Source organism: Spinacia oleracea, chromosome 4, assembly GCF_020520425.1.
Source record: "Spinacia oleracea cultivar Varoflay chromosome 4, BTI_SOV_V1, whole genome shotgun sequence".
Taxonomy (NCBI): Eukaryota; Viridiplantae; Streptophyta; class Magnoliopsida; order Caryophyllales; family Amaranthaceae; genus Spinacia; species Spinacia oleracea.
The window spans coordinates 161,629,830-161,651,237 of NC_079490.1; the positions used below are offsets into that span (position 1 = coordinate 161,629,830).

Genomic DNA, 21,408 nt, shown 5'->3' on the forward strand with positions numbered 1-21,408 from the left:
GAGGGAGTTACGGCGGGTAATGTCCCGACCGAATTAGGTTAATTCCGCTGCTAATTATGCTTTAATAATTGAATTAGAGGTCGGGGCGTTACAAAACCCCACTAGGGGCTCTTTGGGAGTGAGGATTTCCCCTATAATCCCCCCCACTTTCAATGAGTCTGACCTGCAAAGCTGGCTGACAATACCTGTGCGAGGTACCAGTGCAGTAGGGTCCTTCATTTTACCTTCAAAAAAAAAAAAAAATCTAGTCCCAAAAGCACATTGTTGAAGAGTTCGGAATCCTCTAGAGTTTTAATAAAACTCTATAATATAGAGTTGTATCTAAATCATACATTTTAAAATCAATGTCTCATATTAATGGAAAGGAAAAATCAGGGGGTGGATATTGATTAGAAAAATAGGGAAATTTTAGAATGATAATATATGAGCCATTAATTTTTCAATGATTAATATTGTCCAAACTCTACCTTATAGAGTTATTTTAGAACTCTAGATGATCCAAAACCAGTGCGCAATGGTTGATACTTCCTCCGTTTTTAATTAATGGCAAGATTTGCAACCAAGCAAACTTTTGCACTATTCATGATACAACTTTTTCTTTTACCATCTTTGGTGATTTATACAATTATACGTAGTAGATGTAAGCTAGAATATACGGAGTACTCCGTAGTTATTTACATATATACAATCATCATATTATATCTTCAATGTACATCTTTATTAATAAGGTTTTGGCCTAATGGTTAACACTAAGAGTCTGTGTTCGATAGGTCTTAGGTTCAAATTCCACCCCCTTAATTTTTAATATACATTGTAATTTGCAGCTCATTCACACCAAAAGCAATATCTACATTTTCTTAATACGGAGTATAATTTTACTAGCTCATGAATATATACATCAAAGAATATTTATAGTCTAAGTTATACATTGTAAAGCGTGAAAACCAAACAGTTACAACTAAAAAGGAACGGGTGAAATTCAGGTGAAGAGAATACTACCTTTATTCGTTTACACAAAACCTACTATTTCCTCTGTTATGAAAATATCGCACTATTGTTGAGATTTGCTTCTCTAACCATTACTTTGACTCATAATATCTCAAATCGTGTGCAAGTAAAAATTATAAAAAATTAGTATTTAGAAAATATATATCGATACAAATTTAACATGATCCCACGTGACTAAAATTTTCTTATGTACGAATCACAAAAAATGGCCAAAGTCGTAGTGTGAATATTATAAAAAAAAAACAAAAAATTGTGCGTTATTTCCAGAACGGAGGAAATATAATTTTTTTGTTCTACTACGAGGAGTTCTCACCACCTTCGGCGTTCCGTTGTAGTTTGCATGAATACCTCGATGGGCAGCAATACTTCCAGTTGAGATTTTTCCATATCCAAGACTTGAATCTTGAGTCCTTGGTTAAGGAGCAAGAGACCCTTAACCCATGCCAACCTCAATTGATACTTTATGTTGTCGATAATAATATAATGATAATAGTATGATACAGTATGGCCCTGTTCTTCTGAACTTTATTTGGCTGAACTGAACTGAACTTAATGGAGCTGAACTGAACTGAACTGAACTTAATGGAGCTGAACTGAACTGAACTTAATGGAGCTGAACTGAACTGAACTGAACTTAATGGAGCTGAACTGAATAATAAATAATAAATAATAAATAATAAATAATAAATAATAAATATAATGTTAATATTTATAACAATACTCATAATAATAAATAATAACTACAATAATCATAATTATTTATTAATAACAATAATTACATATAATATTAATATAATAATAGTAATATTTAAGTAATAATAACGATAATAATAATTATTATATACTTATATAAATAATAAATGTTAATTTTAATTGCAATATCAAGAATAAAAATAATTACAAAGAAAGATGAATCTGTTCTTTTCAACTGAACTGAATTGAACTGAATGAAGTTGAACTGAACTGAACTGAACTGAACTTAATGGAGCTAAACTGAACTGGACTGAACTGAACTGAACTTAATGGAGCTGAACTGAACTGAACTGAACTTAATGGAGCTGAACTGAACTGAACTGAACTGAACTGAACTGCACTTAACTTAATGGATATGAACTGAACTGAACTGAACTTAATGGAACTGCAAAAAAGTCCAAAAGAACAAGGCCTATGTCGTGTAGGGGAGATTTTATGCACGGGAAGTTTGTCATGACTCAAATAGTGAAACAACATCTATGAAACAAAACGCGGGTCTCCCGCAGAAACGAGTAACGTACATTATCCCTAGTATTATTATGGAGTACTCCCTAGAATAACAACATCCATAAATATAAGACCAAAATCCGCCGTCAATCTTGCCCTTCGATCTTTCTACTTGTTTACTTCAATTCCTCCCATGTGAATGAATGTGCCTCAATTTCGAGATATTATTAGTATTACATGACACTAAGCTAGACTCATGTCATTTCTTGTTTTACTTTAATAATAAACCCATACTAAAAGGATACTTTTATCGATATATATATATATATATATATATATATATATATATATATATATATATATATATATATATATATATATATATATATATATATATCTCGATATTTGTGGATAAAAATATTAGTTTAGTTGGTTAAACTCATAAGAGCGGTGTTACTGGAGTACTGGTACCAATGACATGGGATCATATCGCTCATGCTTACGCTAGCTATTTTCCCTTTTATTACTCTTATATACCCAAAAATAAATTATATCATTATTAATCGGTGTCCTACTTATTAACTATGAAGTAGTATTTTAAACTTAAATTAGTTTTTAAGCTCGGACGATACATACGTACTATGGGTAATTCATCAATTTTATAATTTTATACGTGAATGTCATGATTTAAGCATACTCTGTATTTATTTGGAAAGAATAACATGTAATATGACATAAAATAGTTAATGGTAAAAAAATTACTTAAGGCCGTGGGTACCATCATGGCTCATTCGCATCAAAAAAAAAACTTAAGGCGGTGGGTTCAAATTTTGCAAAAACCATGACGATGAGGTTAAGTTTTTAAATGTGTGCACTTTACAGGAAATAAAGACACATTAAACTAGGAGAGCGTCACATGACACACAACGCGCGTTTTTATAAACGCTTTTGAATATATAGTAATATAGTATAGATGCGAGACAATATATGTTCGATTTTTGACCTAGTTATTCAGGTAGGCCAAGTGGTATTTTGAAAAAGATAAAATTATGTAAAGGTTACTTTTGAACTTAGAGAGTTAGAGGCAGTAACTTATAAACGTATAGACGTAGTGGTCGGTTTAAATTTGGAGGTTGAACTTACTTCATTTATGTAATTGTTTACTAATCTAATGACTATGCTACTTAAATTAAAATTAATTCTTTGAACCATAATATATTTTGATAGCTACTTGCTCTATTTCAAAATGTTTGTCCCTATTCTATTCAGTTAGCATGATCCTTACACTCTACTTTAGTTCGTACCTCAAATAAAAGGACTACACATGCTCAATCAACAAAACTATTGATAAAGTAAAATGATTATGGTAATTAAGTAGGACGATCTTTTAAAGACGGATCAAGTAACAAGTATTATAACAACTTATATCAACTACGTAGTACGAAGTTCGGAGTACTTCACATCGAATGCTAACTAGTACTTTGACTCGAATATATACTACGTGCAGTATAAGTGTGTTTGATTAAGAGAGGTTTATGGTTGGGTTAAAGAAAAATAGACCTGAGGTAAAAGATCTTTGGTCTTCTCATACGAGTCATACCTAATTTTTATTTTTAAAAAATAAAATTCACGAACCTATTTTAATACTTCCTCCGTTCCACAATAAATGCATCATTTTTCTTTTGGACACTGTTCATTAACTAACTTTGACAATTATTCTTTCACAATATGTAAAAACAAATATAGTCAAGTGAGATCTTGTTAAATTCGTATCAATGTGAGGATTTCAAACATCAATTTTTTATAACTTTTACTTACACGCAATTAGAGATATTAATGTTTAAAAAAGCATATTGGGATACGTGAAAAAAGAAATGCTGCAAGTATTGTGGAACGAAGGTAGTATCAAGTACATAGCCCTTTTTTTTTGATAAACAAATTAATTCATTGATAAAAAGTCATACGACATCTACATACAGATTTAAATCTAACAAATACATAACAATCGAATCAAATAAAAACTTTCTTTTACCATAGCTATTATCGTAGTATGTCAAACATTCTGTATACCCTCTTTTTATATCCAACATTTTCTAAAATTTATTTTTACTATTACATTTTTTAAAAATACCTTTTACTATCGGATAATAAGTTAGTGCGAGACCGTTTCACTCAACCCAGCCACATACAATAATTGCTCAACAAACCCCATAAAATTCTGATATGCACATTAGTACCCATGCGTAAAATAAATTGCCCCAAAAGTAAGCCCAACTTTATTTAATTTTCTTCCCCATATTAGCTTTTTGATTTCTATATATAACCTCAAACTATAGCACAAGCTTCCAATTCAATTCTTACCTTCTATACTCCCCACACTTCCCACACCACCTTCTTTAGTTCTTTTCTCACATACTAGCTATTTCTTTCTTTATCCTAATTAATTTAACCACAATTTATATTACAAATTTCACCAAATTATATCACCCTTTTTTTACTAATTATCAAATTTATATCACTTTTAATTACAAATTGACGTCAAATTAATCATAAATATATTCATGTCTCATAAGGGAGAGAATGTTATGGTTTCAAATATGAAGCTTGAGAAGATGTTGTGCATGAAAGGTGGCAAGGATCAAACCAGCTATGCCAATAATTCTCAAGCTCAGGTTAATTTACTATCTCATCATTTTCTTTATGATTCACAACTATTTACCCGAAAAAGGGAAAAATTTTAAGTAAATCATGTTTGTTAATGTTATATGATTAGTAGATTAAGCATGATTAGATGCCATTTTATATGTGTATAATGATGCTTTTCTGTGATTATTTATCAGCAATTTATTGAGTTTGAAAGAGTATACAGAATCTTATTTGTATATTACAATTTGTTTATAACATAACTACTTCATTATTGTTCTCCTATAATATATCAATAGTCACAACTGAAATTCTTTGAGAATCTACGTAGTTAGAGAGATTTAAGGAATATTTCCTTTGTCTCTCTTTACATTTTCGACCAGGTTATCAACTTATAATATATTCGTACATGTTATCAGATACGTAAGTGTTTACTGTATAAATCATACGGAGTAATAAGCTAGCTAAGAACGTTATATATTTTGAACCATATTGTATAAATTATATTTTGTCTGCTTTATTTTCCACACTTTCCCCTCAAATATGATGGAAAAGCTGTGGTGTGGAAATAAAAATATTAAAAAAGTGAAAAATATGTGATACTCCAATTTCCTCAGTTTTCTGTAATAATTAGCCAAATAAATTAAAATTTAGAAATTTCTACATATTTCTTAAGATTTACGGAATATTTTTGTATAGATTTCCATAGTTTTACTTTTCCTCATATTTTCCAAGTTAACTTGGTTTCCAAACACAAAGTTAGTGTCAAATTAAATCTTATGCTAACATAGTAATTTGTACAATATTCATGTATAGGCGCAACATGCAAAATCTATGTTACACCTGCTAAAGGAGGCCCTAGACAGGGTGCAACTAGGACCACCAAGCATGCCATTTGTGGTGGTGGACCTTGGTTGTTCCTGTGGTTCCAACACCATCTACATCGTCGACGTGATTGTCAACCACATGGCGAAGCGGTACGAGGCCTCGGGATACGAGCCACCCGAGTTCTCGGCCTTCTTTTCCGACCTTCCTTCCAATGACTTCAACACCCTTTTCCAACTCCTACCTAACTACTACCCCTATGATGGGGAGGGTGGTGGTAGCATGGAGGAGTGTTTGGCCGCTGACAAGCACCGTTCTTATTTCGCTGCCGGTGTTCCCGGGACTTTTTACCGGCGGCTTTTTCCGGCGAGGTCCATTGATGTTTTTCACTCGGCATTTTCCTTGCATTGGCTATCTCAGGTCCATACTCCCTCCGTTTTTTTTATGGTTACAATTTGCTTTCGCGATCTCCAATGCACATATTTCACCATTAATATATTTAATTATATATGGATTTTTTTTGTAAAAAATTGACATTTTAAAAATACTTGTTGATAAAAATCCAACAATATATCAAGCATATCATTATGCTATTTGTAATAACGACAATTTACGGTAAACATTTATAAAGTTTGACCACAAAAATTAAAGTATAACCATTTAAAAAACGAGGGAGATTTAAAATAAAAATAAAAATAAAAATTATGTGGGATACAGCGTTTATGTTTTGAGATTGTAAAATTACTAAATCTCAATTTTTTTTTCTTTTGACGGTGTACTAAATCTCAAATTATCCCCGGTGCATATAAGAAATTTTAGTCGTCGTAATTTTTTTTTATTGCATATTAGTATTAAGTACATGTTTTATTATGTTGTAATTGTGAATTAAATTTGACACAAAATTTTATGTGCTTGATCAGTAAGATAAGGAGTAGTCGAGTATATGCCAATAGAAACAATTGCTATTAATGTAACTGTAGCTTATACATTAAGCTAAGGATCAGAACCAAATTGGTATAATTAAGCTAATGTCAATTTTGTAAATCTAGTTAGATGCTATAACAGCACTTTGACACAGCTGAAATTAACAGCATTGGCATAAAAAGGACAGATATTTTTCACGAAATATATAAATATTCTTTTAGTTAAGAATGGTATTTATAAATCGGTTTTTTTTTAATCTCAATTTTTATCTAAAAGTCACGAGTTTAATCCCTAGCAACCAATCCCCGTTCATGAGGGTTGAAATTATCACCCCCTCCTTCCAATTTCTAAAAACTTAACTCATGTAATTGGGTTGATTTACATGCGAGTACGTGTACCCACTCTAAGTAGAAACAAAGATATTATAAGTCAAAATATCATCTAATTTTGCAAAAACATATATTTGCAATGTTGGGGAATGTCATAAATCTTAACTTTGCTGCGTTTTTTCCTGAAGTTATCTTATCTGAACTTATCTGAACTTAACTGAACTTATCTGAACTTATCTAAACTTATTTGAAAAAATTTATAAAGGCAGTCCCAACTATGGACGTTTATCTTTAAAAGGTCTCAACTACGGATTATTATTGGCCGGTCCCAACTAAGGGGGTTGTTGACTTTGCGTGGGTCTTTTTTCAAAATGACCGGTTTACTAAGTTGAAGACGATGACGTGTCGGGTCATTTAAAAAAATCACGTGCCACTTTAAAACAAATCCACCCATTTAATAAAAAGCCCACCCATTTAAACTTTAAAACAAATCCACCCATTTAATAAAAAGCCCACCCATTTAACTAAAATCCCACCCATTAAATAAAAAACCAACCACTTAAAATACCCACCCAATTATTTGGGTGTTTGATTTTGATTTTTTATTTTTTTTACCTCCTTCCTCCCTCAGCAACACCAACTGCAACAACCTCCCACCACCCTAGCTACCAAACCCAACCGTCGACCCCAAAATCTCACCGCCCACCACATGTCTGTTTACCAATCTCCCTTCTGTCTTTCACTTCTCGGTTTCTGTCCAACGCAAACCCGAACGGAGAAGCTGCACTGCACTCTCCTCTCGCTCACACCATATCTGTCGGAGCTGCGAACTCGCCGCACTGCACTCCCCTCTCGCCGGAGATGCAAACAAGCCGCCCTACACTCCCCTCTATTTCGCGGCGGGGTTCGAAGGTTCCAACCCAGATCTCGCCGCCCACAACAATGGTCGTGCACAAGATCTCCTTGTTTTAAATTTTTTTTTATTAAATTAAAAAAATAATTATTTGCCGACGGTGGAGGCTGAAGGGGCCGGCGGTGGAGGCTGAAGGGGAGAGTTTGCGCGCATCGTGAAGGTGAGAGGCGAGGAGGGAGGAGAGGAAAGTGGTGGCCGGTGGTGGATGCGGGGGTGGATTTGGTGGAGAGAGAAAAAAGTTAAGAATATTTATTTTGGGTAAAAAAAAAATCCTTGACTTACACATCCGGTCACCGGTAAAAAGACCCACGCAATGTAAACACCCCCCTTAGTTGGGACCAGTCAGTAATAATCCATACTTGAGACCTTTTAAAGATAAACGTCCATAGTTCAGACTGCCTTTATCAATTTTTCCAACTTATTTTAGTTATAAATTGTACTTGGTCAACCCTTATTTTTCCTGAACTTATCTTATCTGAGCTTATTTGAACTTAACTGAACTTATTTGATCTTATTTGAACTTATATTTCCTGAAATAAGTGGAAATAAAGTGAACAGAATATGGCCTCGGTGTATGTTAAAACGTTACTCCCTGTCCTAAATTTAGTTGTCACGTTACTAAATTTTATACCGGATAAAAGGAGTATTTAGTTTTTTTATGAAAATTTTGCAGATTCCAGAGAGTATATTAGACAAGAGATCAAAGGCATACAACAAAGGAAAAGTATTTATCCATGGAGCAAATGAGATGATAGCAAATGCTTACAAAAAACAGTTCCAAACAGATTTGGCTGGATTTTTAAGGGCAAGGGCAGTGGAGATGAAGGGAGGTGGGTCCATGTTCCTTGTATGTTTAGGAAGGACCTCAATGGACCCCACAGACCAAGGTGGGGCTGGCCTTCTCTTTGGGACCCACTTTCAAGATGCATGGAATGAACTTGTCCTTGAGGTAAAAAAAAACTTGCTACATTTTCATAGCCATTCTATTGCATGCCAAATTAAAATGATGATTATATTCATTTCCCTTATTATCAAAGAACAATACCAAATTGGAGAGTTGCCATTGGAATCATGCCTTCTAACATCCCTAAAAAGCACTATTGAATCAAAATGGCAAACTCATGCTTTTTTTCTTTTCTTTTTTTTTTATGAAAAATTGCAAGGTTCATTGTATGTTGGCTAAACAATGATAAATAAGGTTAATAATTTACAATCATGAATCATGATTGGTGTTTTCCAGTAACGGATTGACAGTTGTTAAAATTTAACAGATAAGTTTACAATGATTCATACGGGAGCTCTACATCATTAGTTTAAATTTAAATCAGATATTACGTACTGACGGTGTTAACCTAAAATATATATGATTAGTTTAAATTTCCTAATCAACACTTGTGTTTTCATGTACAGGGCCTCATAACAAGTGAAAAACGTGACAGTTTCAACATTCCAGTGTATGCACCAAGCATACAAGACTTCAGAGAAGTAGTAGAAGCCAATGGTTCATTTGTCATAAACAAGCTTGAAGTGTTTAGAGGTGGAAGCCCATTGGTAGTGAGCCAACCAGATGACACGACTGAGATCGGTCAAGCGTTCGCCAACAGCTGCCGGAGTGTTTGTGGTGTCCTTGTCGACGCTCATATAGGCGATAAGCTTGGCGACGAGCTCTTTCAAAGGGTGGAAAGCCGAGCTACAATCCATGCAACTGAACTGCTAGAAAAACTTCAGTTTTTCCACATTGTTGCCTCCCTCTCCTTACGCTCAAACCAGAAATCAGTTGCTACTTTGACAAATATCTAGCTAGCTCGGAAAAAAGGCGGTCGAGCGTCGGGATTTTAGGAGGCTCTTTGCTGACTGATTTAAGTCGAAAATGAATTGTAGGTTTTATAACTAGAGTTGATCTTGTGTATTCTTTTATGTTCTTTTGTTTTCCTTTTGCCTTTGTTTCTAGCCCTGTCTATCTATGTAGAAGTATCTTAACCGAGTAAGAAAAAGAGTATGTAGATTCATGTCAACTTCCATTTGTTCATATTTGCTGCATATGTTTTACAGTGCACCTACACAAGTCGCTATTATCTTACTCATTTGTAGCTGAAGACCCTAGACCTCGGTGCACCCAGGTAGACGCTCTAAACTTTGTGGCAAGATATGCTCAATTCTCTCTTTTTGACGGTATGAAACGGAATCTCTCTACCAAGAGGCCTAGTCGAAGTTGAACTCATGACCTTAAGATTACAAAACACAAGTTTGGTACCAGAAAATGTTTAATAAGCTGCTTAGGAAATTAAGGGAGCAAAATTTACATATATATATATGATTAGATCAGTACTTGGGCGATTCACACCTTGTTTTGGGACTTACTTTTTGTTTAGGCAAATTTTTGATGCGCGTAACATTATATTGTCTCTGGTAACTAACCTAGGAATTGGATTAGCTTGAGAAGGCCATAAGTTTTCTTTTTTTTTTGGGGGTGTAGAGAGAGCCACAAAGGGGGCAATGCACAAATGATGTCGACGGGATTTGATCCGAGGTCTCGGGTACCACCCCCTCAAGACTTTAACAACTAAGCTAAAAGACATCCACAGCCAGAAGCTTGTTTTACGGAGTAGAAGTACATTTGGCTTAAAAGTATTCGTGTCGACTGAGCTGAATTTGTGGGACCACACCAGACCGGTTGACTGGATTAACATAACCAATAACCACAACAACAAACTACGTTGGTATACTCGTTCAATTGATCAATTTTCCCTTTCATCCCATAAAATTATAACCAAGATGTCTAGGATTCATTCCCAACAACCATTCCAGTCAACCTCCTTTCCTGTCATTTTCTATTGACTATCAAGGCTCCAATACAGAGTCTTGTTGATCAAGTTCAATTACAGAAACCAGTAATATCAGCCATCAGTTAAATTTACATGTAACAGCTATCAATACAAATCAGGATAATAATTATGAGCATACGACAGATCGACTGCAAACCGAACTTCTGGTTCTTACTTAAGTTGGTTTCTTCTCCTTGACTTTTTACACAACAGAAAATGAGTAACTGATCCCCCCCGATACATCAGGAACTAATTAGGGTTTGAAACTCAACATGCTCAAATTAACATTAACAAATTCAGCATCGGAAGCAATAGCAATTAGTAGAAAGAAATTTCAGTATAGAGGAATGGAACTTTAGTACTTCATATTGAATATTTAACAGTTTCTGCATCACAAATTAACAATACAATACTCCGTAATCCGTATAACATTTGTAAAAACGGGGTTTTCAGCATCATCCTGTTTAGGTAATCTTGATATCATGCTTCAACATATAGCATGAAACACTGTATCTGATGAATGAAACAGAACAAAGTTCTCATTCCTAGGGTAAATCACTACTAGGCATCATGTTCATACAAATCATTTTGAAGCATAAAAGGGCGCAGCATAAGTACTCGTGTTTGTGGATAAAATTGGGGTTCAAAAAATGGTTTTTCTTCTGTAGCAAAAAGGTTGTGCAAATGTTGGAAAGTTGTATCATGTATGGATAAAATGGAAGGGCTTAAATCATTGAAGGGGTAAAACAAAAAGTAAACAGCATTTTAATGCATGCAATCATGTAAATTTTCAAATTGTGCTGCCCCTTCCATGTACTTTTGGCAAATAATTAGCACAGTTTCATATAACATTCAGAATGGTTGCAAAGGGTAAAGTGAAGAAGCAAGGATGCAATTTGATTATGTGTGTCTTTGTCTCATTAGACAGGAGACAGATCAGAGAATAATGCAACCCAATAAGTGGGGCAATTCCAGATCTCATGACAGGTCCTGCAATCTCAACCCAACCATTAAAATGTAAGACAGGAGTACACATTCAAAAGCAAGCATAATTCTCATTCACATCATGTATCTGGGTAAAGGTGATTACTCATTGACATATCCAGTAACATTTACAACTCAATCCATTAGAAGAAAGAAAAAGGAAGAAGCAACACGAAACATCATCACAGCCAAATCAACTCTGTAGTGTCAAAGAACAAACCTACTGACCTGCAGAAGGATTTGTCAGATACTCGAGTGCTTTCCTGAGGTGTTCAACTGCAACAGGCACCTCATCAAATGCCAATGCACCTACAGCAAATCTTGCCGCCTTATGTGCTTCAGCGATCTTGTCAGATGAGGGCTGGTAGTTGCTATCATAATGATATGTCTGAGCACTGGTTGGAGTCTGGACACTGCTTGGTACGTCTTGTACATTTCCATTTCTTCCACTTGAACTGTACTGAGGAGCTGATGCATAGTTTGTTACTGATGGGCTAGACTGGTGTGAATATGAAGCATCAGAACCTTGATAATAAGATGGCTGATGTGACGGGGCAGCTGGTAGACTGCTTTCTGAAAAACTAGGGTATGACTGAAAGTTAGGGTAGGATAAGGGTGGTGGAATGTCCTGAGAGTGATAATTTTGCGGAACCTGCGGTAGATTTTGAGGTTCTTGTGGATAAGATTGACTCCGATATGGCGGCTGAGGGTAAGTAGGGTTCTCTGTCCTTCCAGAACCATGACCAGATTGGTAATCATGAGAAGGATAATCAGCTGTATGGGAAGGAAAATCAGCATTGTGGGGAGGATAATCAGCTGTATGGGAAGGAAAATCAGCACTGTGGGAAGGATAATCATCACTTGGAAAAGATGGAGAAGATGGCAAGACACCAGTGGAAGGCTGTCTCCCCAAACCATCTGGGAACTGGGAAGAGGCCGTCCGGTCCAGTTCTGGACCCGGATTAATATCATGTCCTGTCTGCCTTGGTCCAACATCCTGCAAGACAATCATAAGATTTTAACCTCAGAATCTAAACCAGTACACATAATATTAATCGTACTTCCTTGTCACTGTATGCATCACAATTTAAAGCCTCTAAAACGTAACCTAATAGTTTATAATAGCATCATATTAAACTGTCAAAAACAAAAGAAATATTTCGTGAAGGCCAAGCATTTTCTCTACACCGATAATATAACATTCTCCTTCAGCATAAATATGCTACTTAAAGCATATTTCATAAACGACAAGTACCTCTTACAGTTTATAGAACTACAATTCAGCTGATTTAGCTAGTATCAACAAGCACTAACTCCCATCAGAAGGCTCATAGCTAAATTATGCCTTGGTTCCAACAACGCTTGTGTGCACTGGTCTTGGCTCAACCTCCTATAGGGGTTTGTACATCCTAAATTCTTTCATAGGACAAACAAATATTAAGAATACTTCTATCCTCAGCCAAGGGAAGAGAGAAAGGGAAGCAAAAAGGTCCCCTCTCACCATAATACCCACCTTCTCGTCATATTAATCCTTGCAGTGCTTGTATCTCAAGTTGAACAAAAGTACGCAACAAATAGTCAAATACTCCCTCCGTTCTGTTATTAGTTAAGTTTCCACATTATTCGTTTGTTTCTCAACAGTTGATGGTTTAGCTATATTCAGTGTAAGTTACCTTTGTTTATTGTCTTTTTCCAGGGATTTTGGAGGTTCTACTCTCTGCCCTATAATACAGCAACAGAGAGATAACCAGAGAGTGTTAGACAGCCACTCATTTTATGGAGTTGTGGATCTCCCGTTCCAGTATTTTGGAGCTCTATACTGCAAGTAATGCCATCTTTAGATAGGTAATGCACGGAAATGTTGCATTTATTCAAGGTTCCGGAAATAATATAAGATAATTCTTGGGAATGCATTACTAAGAACTAGATTAGGTCCCGTGCACGCACAATATTCTAAAATTATTATTTGACCATTTTAAAAAAAAAAATTGAGTAACAAAAAATTTGTTCAAAAAGAAAGTAGTACCAAGAACAAAAGGTCTTTAAAAGATTAATAAAGATTTAATGTCCCTTGCTTGCATCAAAAAAAAAGATCAATGAAGTAGTGATATATTTTATGATTTTATAAATATTATTTGTTGAGAAATAAAATTAGCTGAAAATATATATTGAAGATCAAATTAATAGGGAATGATAAATAGTCAAATATACTATATCTTTTACTATAAAAAATTATTGAAATAAATAAATGAAAAAATGTTTTGGCGGGAAATTTTTTCACCAGTAAGTGTGACATGTGTCATTCATGGTATATGTTTTAATGGAAAGTAATAGATGGTTAGAAGCGAGGCTGTTACATTACATAAAGGCCGTTCTATAACGGATTACAAACTTGCCACTTTGAGAAATGATGTTCTGTAATTTGTGCTTTATAGTCACACCACAACATCCGTTATAGGCCGTGATTTTGTTGGTTTACAATAAACCCGAAATTGAACTGTTAATATACATATAAATAAGATTATTTTCTTATCAGGCCCGGCTCTTGGGAGGCCCATTTTGATACATTGACCCAAAATTTTGGGGCCTAAAAATAACAAAAACCGATAAGTCGATAACTTTAAAAAATAAAAATAAAATCTTTCATTCTTCCTTGCTTTTTTCTTTTTATCTTCCTTGCTTTTTTCTTTTTACTTCCTGCTCCTTTCTGGTTTGATTGGTGACAATGACGATCTCCTACAACGATTCATGTTAGCCGACCCCAAATCATTTTGGGACTAAGGCTTTGTTGTTGTTGTTGTTGTACCCTCCCTTATTATTACTCTCCTAAAAATCTTCCAATCAATTACTTAATTAACGTAATACTTCACTTTCCTATAGTCTTTCATTCTGCGTTAATATGTTTTACATTTAGAAATTTATAAGGGTCTAATGTTATACATAGAACAGGGCCTTCGAAGTCTTGAAGTCGGCCCTGATACTCATCATTAGTCAATAAATGATTTGCTACTTTGTACACGAAGAGTCCATCCTTTCACCCTTGATACAAGGGGGAAAGGAAGGGGACAATGATGCAATGTTTAAGTGTTAGACGTTTTTTTGGTGATTGAGGAGTTCAGCTTGTAAAACTTTGGTAAGTGATAAACTTCTTTTTTTTTGCCAAAATAAAGGTTCTACGGAATGTGATTTTATTTATAAAATATTATCCAAAGAATAACTTCCAAAATTCTTCAACAACATTTATTAAGTGGATCTTTTTCAATCTCTCAATTCACATAATAGCCGCAAAGCATGACACAACACCCCGCGAGATGATGGTTCAGTGAAACAGCAACCATAGATCGAGACCAATTTTTCTATGTTTCTAAGAGTGAGATAAATGCATTCAAATAAATGCTTCAGGAGGCTTATTCTTTCCCAAAAGGCCAAAATACAAAATAAAACAAAGAGAACTATAAAAAATATTCTACATGCCTTGTTTCTCTCTGATTTCTTCTATATGTAGCATTTCTAAGCCTAACTAACTAATTTCTAACTAGCTAATCTAACAAACTGGTAATGCCATGCTTACTCTACCACCTCACATTACCCTATTAGTAAAAGCGAATATTTGGGGGGTTTTGAAAACTCTAGTGCAATTTTCTCCCGTCGCCGGATTTCTCTAGCCTTCTCGCCGGATTTCTCTAGTCGGATTCTGAATTTTTCTTTCATCTTTTTTATTTCTCTTTTTTTTCATCTTTTCTTTCCATATTTTCTCCATCTTTTCTGAGCTTTTGAAATTTTATTATTTCTTTCCAGGTGCGCTTTCGCTTTGCGCCTAGGCTCCAGGACCCTTGTGTGCTTCGCGCTTTTTAAACTAAGGTCATTGCAGGGGAGCAGGGTCCTTCTTCACTAAAAATACTTGGCATCTCACCAATCTCTACATGAACATAACTCAGAGACTCTAAATCAAACATGTTTAACGCCACAACTTGTTGTCAAGATCCTTACTAAATACATAGCTATTCTAACGTGGAAGCAATGAAATAATAGATGTGTGACAAGTGTTTAGGGTCTTACAAATTCGCCGCTTGGAGAACTAGATGGAGCAGATAAATCCTGTTCACCGCCAGGAGGACCTGGAACAGGCTTTCTTCCTTCTTTTAAAGCCTTCCTTATATCAGCAGCTTTCCATGCTGCATACTTCTGCTTCTGCTCAAGCTGTTTAGCAAGAACATAGTGCAGCAAAAAAGCAAGTCACAAGCTTTACATAGTAGTGAAGAGTCTGAAGGCCTATTAAATTGAATTCCCACAGGAAAAGGACTTTCAGAAGAAAGAACAGTGATATAAGCATATAACAAAGTAAGAAACTTACATCAGGTGCAATTTCTCCAAATTGATTCAGAATCTCAAAGAAGATGCTGGCAGCATAAAAAGTTTTTGCAGTATTTCTGCATCAAATCGAATCAGATCATATTAACATTTGACATAATTTCCAACAAGATCTTACGGCAAGGGTGGGACGGAGAGCCATCTAATAACCTTAAAATAGGGAAACACAATATTGTTCCCCACTTCTAATTCAGGCAAAAAAAAAGTCAGTTTTTTTTTGGGGGGAGGGGGGGGGGGGGGGGGGAAGGGGTGGACTGTGGAGAAATCAAAGGGAAGAAGGAAAGTTATAAGCATCAACCTAAGGGGGAGGGACACTTTAGGTAGTAGCATGACTAGAATACAGAGTAATAGAGAGGCATGACTTTAAAAGCATAACATGTTCTCCCAACGAAAACAAGCCTTCTTCTTTAGATTACTTTATCCCAAAAGACATTCCCCTCCTAGATTATTAACAGCTAAGAAGAGGTACCGCCTAGTTTACGGATCCCACTTAGACAAACCACATTTAAGACAAACATTAGAAAAACCATCCCTCTGAAATCATCCTGCTCATAACATCCACCATCGAATTAAATAAAAAAAGATACTCTCTTGTGCATCTAGCATTCCTTTCAACGATAGTATTTTCCTTACTTTACAGCTTTCAAGGAGTTTTGAACCTATTCATTAAGGGGCTAGTCAGTAGTGAAAGACAGTCAGTACTCAGTAGTAAATAATCAGTCAGTTTGTTGTTTTCAGAATCAATGAAAGAAGATGCCTAGAGAGGTTTACCAAAAGAACAACAATCTCAGGCCACCACCAAAGATAACCATATACCATCACCGAAAAGCAAAAACAAGGAAGTCAACATGCTTCCCCAATCCCCTATTAAAATAAAAAAATCCTTCCTTTCCAAGGGTGTGGATGATCTTGATGGTCAATACGGCACACAAGCAACCTTGGGAGCTACTCGGAGCTAGACAACTTCTCTGTGATTTTATTTTGAGGATTTCTCCAGCCTTCAAACTCAGGTCTTTTAGTCTCTGTAGCCACTTAAATATTTCCCTCTATCATCAACATTTTATGTCACCTCTCAAGAAAGTGTGGCTAGGACGAGTTAGAGCCTTCAAAGAGGTGAGAGCAACATTGGCATTGCAGGGGTCAAATGATGCATGCTATTAATATCCAAAAGTGAAAAGGGAACAGACAATCTGATATACACCTCCTACACTACCTAAACCCTTGATTTTCAAAATTTTATCTGAAAGCTCAAACGCACTAATAAGTCATCTCAAAAACAAACCTTAAAATGGCATAAGCCCTTCTTATTAGAAACAACCAACCACTTTAATTTGCAAAATGGCCAATATCTATCTTTCCTCTACTAGCACACTCCAATTCAAAGAAATAGCACTAAAAAACATTTAAAAATATTATGAACAGTAGCAATTAGACTGATGGGCCTAAAGTCTGTAATCTTAATTGCATGATCCATTTCAAATAGAATAGTCACAAATCAAATTCATTCTTAGACGCACAATCTCATAACCAAAATCCACTAGCAAGACCTTAAGAAAGTCACTTAAAACACAAACAAAAAAGACATTGCAAACTAGCAGCATTGTATACTAAATACTAGTCCTTCTGTCCCTCATTAGCCTTGCCATCTCAAAAAATATTTGTCCCCGTGAAGCTTCCCATTTCTTATTTTGGGTGACTCCAAAAAATAAAGAACTGTTCTCAATCCTCTTACCTCCCCCAACTTTGGATCTCCACTTCCTCTTACCTCCTTATACAACATTAAACTCTACCTACAAAAAAAAAACCCACAACCAATACTTCTCTAAAAAAATTTGCCAAGGAGAAACGGAAGTTTAATGGGGGAGGAGGGAGTACACATGATCTCCTCAGTCTAATAATGTCTCTTAAGCCAATCACTAAAGCACCAAAAAGTGCTTCAACTCTTTTAAGTCCAAGCTATAGCATAAGAGTACAGGAATATTGTTAATCAATTCCCTTCCGTACAAAAGAAATCTCCTCTAGAATAGCCTTTTGAACTAGAGCGTACCATTCTCAATCCAGTCCTTTATGAACTATGAAGCTCCTCCTTTTCACATTCATACTTGGAGAACAGCTAAGCTTTTGTGCTCCTCACTCTACCGCTATCCGGCCCAATTATATTTCACGTTTTGGCCACACTCTTATTCTCTCGAATACTAAGGATCAAATCCTCCAGTTTCACTGTAAGATAATTCTCTCACGGTAAATCCACTGTGTTAACTATAAAGGCATGCCTTGTCTTTTCATAAGGATCACTCTTGTTATTCTAAAAAGCACTTAAATCCTCTATTTTCCACACTTCCTACTTCTCTATAACACATTAGTTTCTTTCCTACTTCTACCTTTACTGATGCATTATCTTCTGCTCCTCATTCCCAAAAGTTCTAAAATGAGTGAAGTAGCAAATATGAAACATTGAAACCTGTAGAAAGCATAAGCTATTATACACGCTCATGGTTTAGAATTTATGCCGATATGCAACATATTGGCAGGAAAACTGTTTCTCAGCTAACTTAAAATATAACCCAAGTCGCAAAATATCAGCAAATGTGACTGACACAGAACCAATATAACTGAAACACAATTACATACAGGTCGACAATCAAAAGATACGCCCAATACAACCAATATAAAAGTTATGTGATGTCAGCCCCAAACCCGTTATATGACACTGAATAACAGTGTGATTCCACAATGCGAGGCCAAGAGTGTGTTACATGGGTTATGACAGTTACCGAGATTTAAAACCCTAATGCTTCAGTGAATGCACTTAATGCAACTGAAACTGAAGCATCCTTAAACATATTACAAGGAAGCCACTGGGATCAACTGTCTTATCTTTCAATAGATTACATGTTAATAATACACAATAAGCACATTAAAATAGCACCATCAGACCAAAATCATAAGCACGCAATCATAATCAGTATCACTTTAAGAAGTGTAATTGTGCTGACCCCTGATTTGATTCTCTGCATCCATGGATCCTTCTCTTGAACTAAACAAGACTGCAAAGATAAATTCTACCATCTTACCCAAAAACTACTCGGAAAAACTATCGCCGTTCACTTCAACTCATACTGCCTCTTCGTAGACCCCTGAATATTATTTGTATAACTGCTATAACCGAGAACTATACAAGCATAATGGGAAAATGTACAAGAATACAGAAACCACAACAGCAAGGACTTAATGCATGGGAGTGATAGATAAGAATTTTCTAGGCAACACCTCAAACTTGTGAACTGGAAATAAAAATAGACATTACCATAAGTTCTTCAAAAGAGAAACAAGAAGAAAAGGATCACAAGAAGCCATCAACAAGCCATCTACTTCACACATTAAAATAAAATACATATTATTATACATGTCAGCTCGCCCAGCTCGATCTTGTTTGTCAGCCTTCGCAAATACGTTTAGAGCAAAACCTTCTAAATGCAAGTGGTCATCAGGTGCCAACTTTAACGACTTCTTATCCTGAAAGATATGCATACAAATAAGCGCAAGCCAGCACCCCAATGGGAAACAGTCAAATGTTATCATAGCAAGAAACAAATACAGCAATTTTGAGGACATCTTTTGTTCCATTTTCAAACATCCATAAATGCTTGGTATAGTAACTTAATTGAGATAAAACAAGCCCATGGCATGTTTTCCTATGAAAAAGCACCGAAAATCTGAAGATTATGTCTCAATTATACCTTCCACTTGAAAGAAGGTCAACAATCCAACCAGCAATATCATAACAAATAAGCGAAAATCAGCCAACAGAAATTCATTTATTCCCTGAACCTTTCTCCATTAGAATTCTTACAGTCATGACCTAACTCTCACCAACATGATCAACACTAAGTAACAAAAATCTCATATTTTATTCGAAATTACTCAATCGAAACGCTAAAAAATTGCAAAATTGATCAAACAACAGAACAAAAACGTCAAGATCGAAAAAATTCGGGACCTTTTCAAGCTGTTTCATGAGAGAAACGAGGAGAGAGCTAGTCGTCTTAGTACGCTCGCTTTGAGGAATATTCAACCCTCGTTCCATCGCATACAACCGACCTAAAAAACAAAATTAACACCACGATTATGAAATTTCATAGAATTAAGCAAGAGAATTAGGGATTTTATGCAACGATGACATTAATTAGCTTAATCAAGAGGGAAATGAAAGTTACAGTAATAAGCGACGAGTGGTTCGTGCTTTTGAAGCTCATCGGCGCGTTGAAGATAAGGGAGTAGCTGCTTCGCTGGTTCATTGTCGCTTGCCATAGCTGAGCTTGATTACTTTCAGGGAAGATGATGGTAGAAAATTCGTATATTTGAAAGTGTCGATCTTTTTTTCTTTCTCAATCTAAAGAAGTTTCCTCAAGAACCAAACAAATTTGGACTTGCCACGGGCCACGGCTATGGACCTATAACAAGTTAAATCGGATTAGTGGATCGGTTTTTGGGTCGGATTTATCAAATTTGAAACAGATGGGGTTAGAACATGTTTATTTGGCTTACGTGTTGGATTATGTAGGGTTTGAAATGGAACGGGTCGGATTTTAATCCCAAGTTCATATCGGATCAGGTTGTAGTCGGGTTGGATCGGGTTGTTAACCGTTTTAGCCAGATTGTAGCGGGTTTGGGGTCATATCAGGTGTCGCTAATATCAAGTCGAGTTCATATCGGATCGGGCTAATCGGGCAGTGGACTAAAATGGGTCGGATTGAAATAGGTATAATCGGGTTATAACGGGTTCGGGTTCTTATAGGATCGAGTTAATCGGTATCGGGTTGTAATCTAAATCGGGTCAATTCGGATCCAAATTATATTTCAATACGACTAAAATATAATATCGATGACTTAGTTAGGGGGACAAAGACGATAACTAACTTTTAAGAATTTAAGATCAGTAACATAAGTTAGTGAGTATATCGTGTATAACTTGGTTTAATAATCGATAACGATGAACTAATAACTAATCAAGTTTGTTGTTAATTCGTATTAACAAAGAATTAAGGAAATTTGATGAAACACTACCTTTAAGTTTGATGGTTTTAATTGTGAATTGCTACCTTTTAAAAAGAAAATTATATTTTACTACCTTATAAGTTTGGTTTGTTTGACTAACACTACCATTTGACGTTTTTCGTTAATGTTTTCCGTCTTTGAACCTCACTACAACGATTATTTAATATGGCAAATGAACAAAACGGCAAAGGAACGAAGCTATTTAAAAGAATAGATGAAATAAACAATGGAAAACATTAACGGAAAACGTCAAATGGTAGTGTTAGTCAAACAAACCAAACTTATAAGGTACTCCCTCCGTCTCTTTTTGTTTTTTACGTATTCCATT

At 35.4% G+C, this 21,408-nt stretch overlaps 2 protein-coding genes across 2 annotated transcripts; one reads left to right on the plus strand and one right to left on the minus strand.

The window, feature by feature from the left end:
* Positions 1-4,515: 4,515 nt before the first annotated feature.
* On the plus strand, positions 4,516-9,857 carry LOC110777861 (indole-3-acetate O-methyltransferase 1). Its single transcript, XM_021982445.2, has 4 exons — positions 4,516-4,880; positions 5,668-6,096; positions 8,516-8,791; positions 9,253-9,857. Exons 1-4 carry the CDS (start codon positions 4,770-4,772, stop codon positions 9,640-9,642), a joined length of 1,206 nt encoding a protein of 401 aa, XP_021838137.1. The 5' UTR covers positions 4,516-4,769; the 3' UTR covers positions 9,643-9,857.
* Positions 9,858-11,702: 1,845 nt separating this feature from the next.
* LOC110777854 (protein HOMOLOG OF MAMMALIAN LYST-INTERACTING PROTEIN 5) lies at positions 11,703-20,441 on the minus strand. The gene is made up of 6 exons (XM_021982441.2): positions 20,240-20,441; positions 20,023-20,123; positions 19,429-19,538; positions 16,006-16,081; positions 15,711-15,851; positions 11,703-12,648 (listed from the first exon to the last, which is right to left on the minus strand). Exons 1-6 carry the CDS (start codon positions 20,331-20,333, stop codon positions 11,872-11,874), a joined length of 1,299 nt encoding a protein of 432 aa, XP_021838133.1. The 5' UTR covers positions 20,334-20,441; the 3' UTR covers positions 11,703-11,871.
* Between the last annotated feature and the right edge of the window lie 967 nt (positions 20,442-21,408).

Coding starts and splice junctions, on each gene's coding strand:
- LOC110777861 (XM_021982445.2), top strand. CDS start 4,770: ATGTCTCATAAGGGAGAGAATGTTATGGTTTCAAATATGAAGCTTGAG. Junction 4,881..5,667: donor CCAATAATTCTCAAGCTCAG/GTTAATTTACTA, acceptor ATTCATGTATAG/GCGCAACATGCAAAATCTAT. Junction 6,097..8,515: donor CCTTGCATTGGCTATCTCAG/GTCCATACTCCC, acceptor AAAATTTTGCAG/ATTCCAGAGAGTATATTAGA.
- LOC110777854 (XM_021982441.2), bottom strand. CDS start 20,333: ATGGCAAGCGACAATGAACCAGCGAAGCAGCTACTCCCTTATCTTCAA. Junction 20,124..20,239: donor ACCACTCGTCGCTTATTACT/GTAACTTTCATT, acceptor TTTGTTTTTTAG/GTCGGTTGTATGCGATGGAA. Junction 15,852..16,005: donor TTGGAGAAATTGCACCTGAT/GTAAGTTTCTTA, acceptor CTTGCTAAACAG/CTTGAGCAGAAGCAGAAGTA.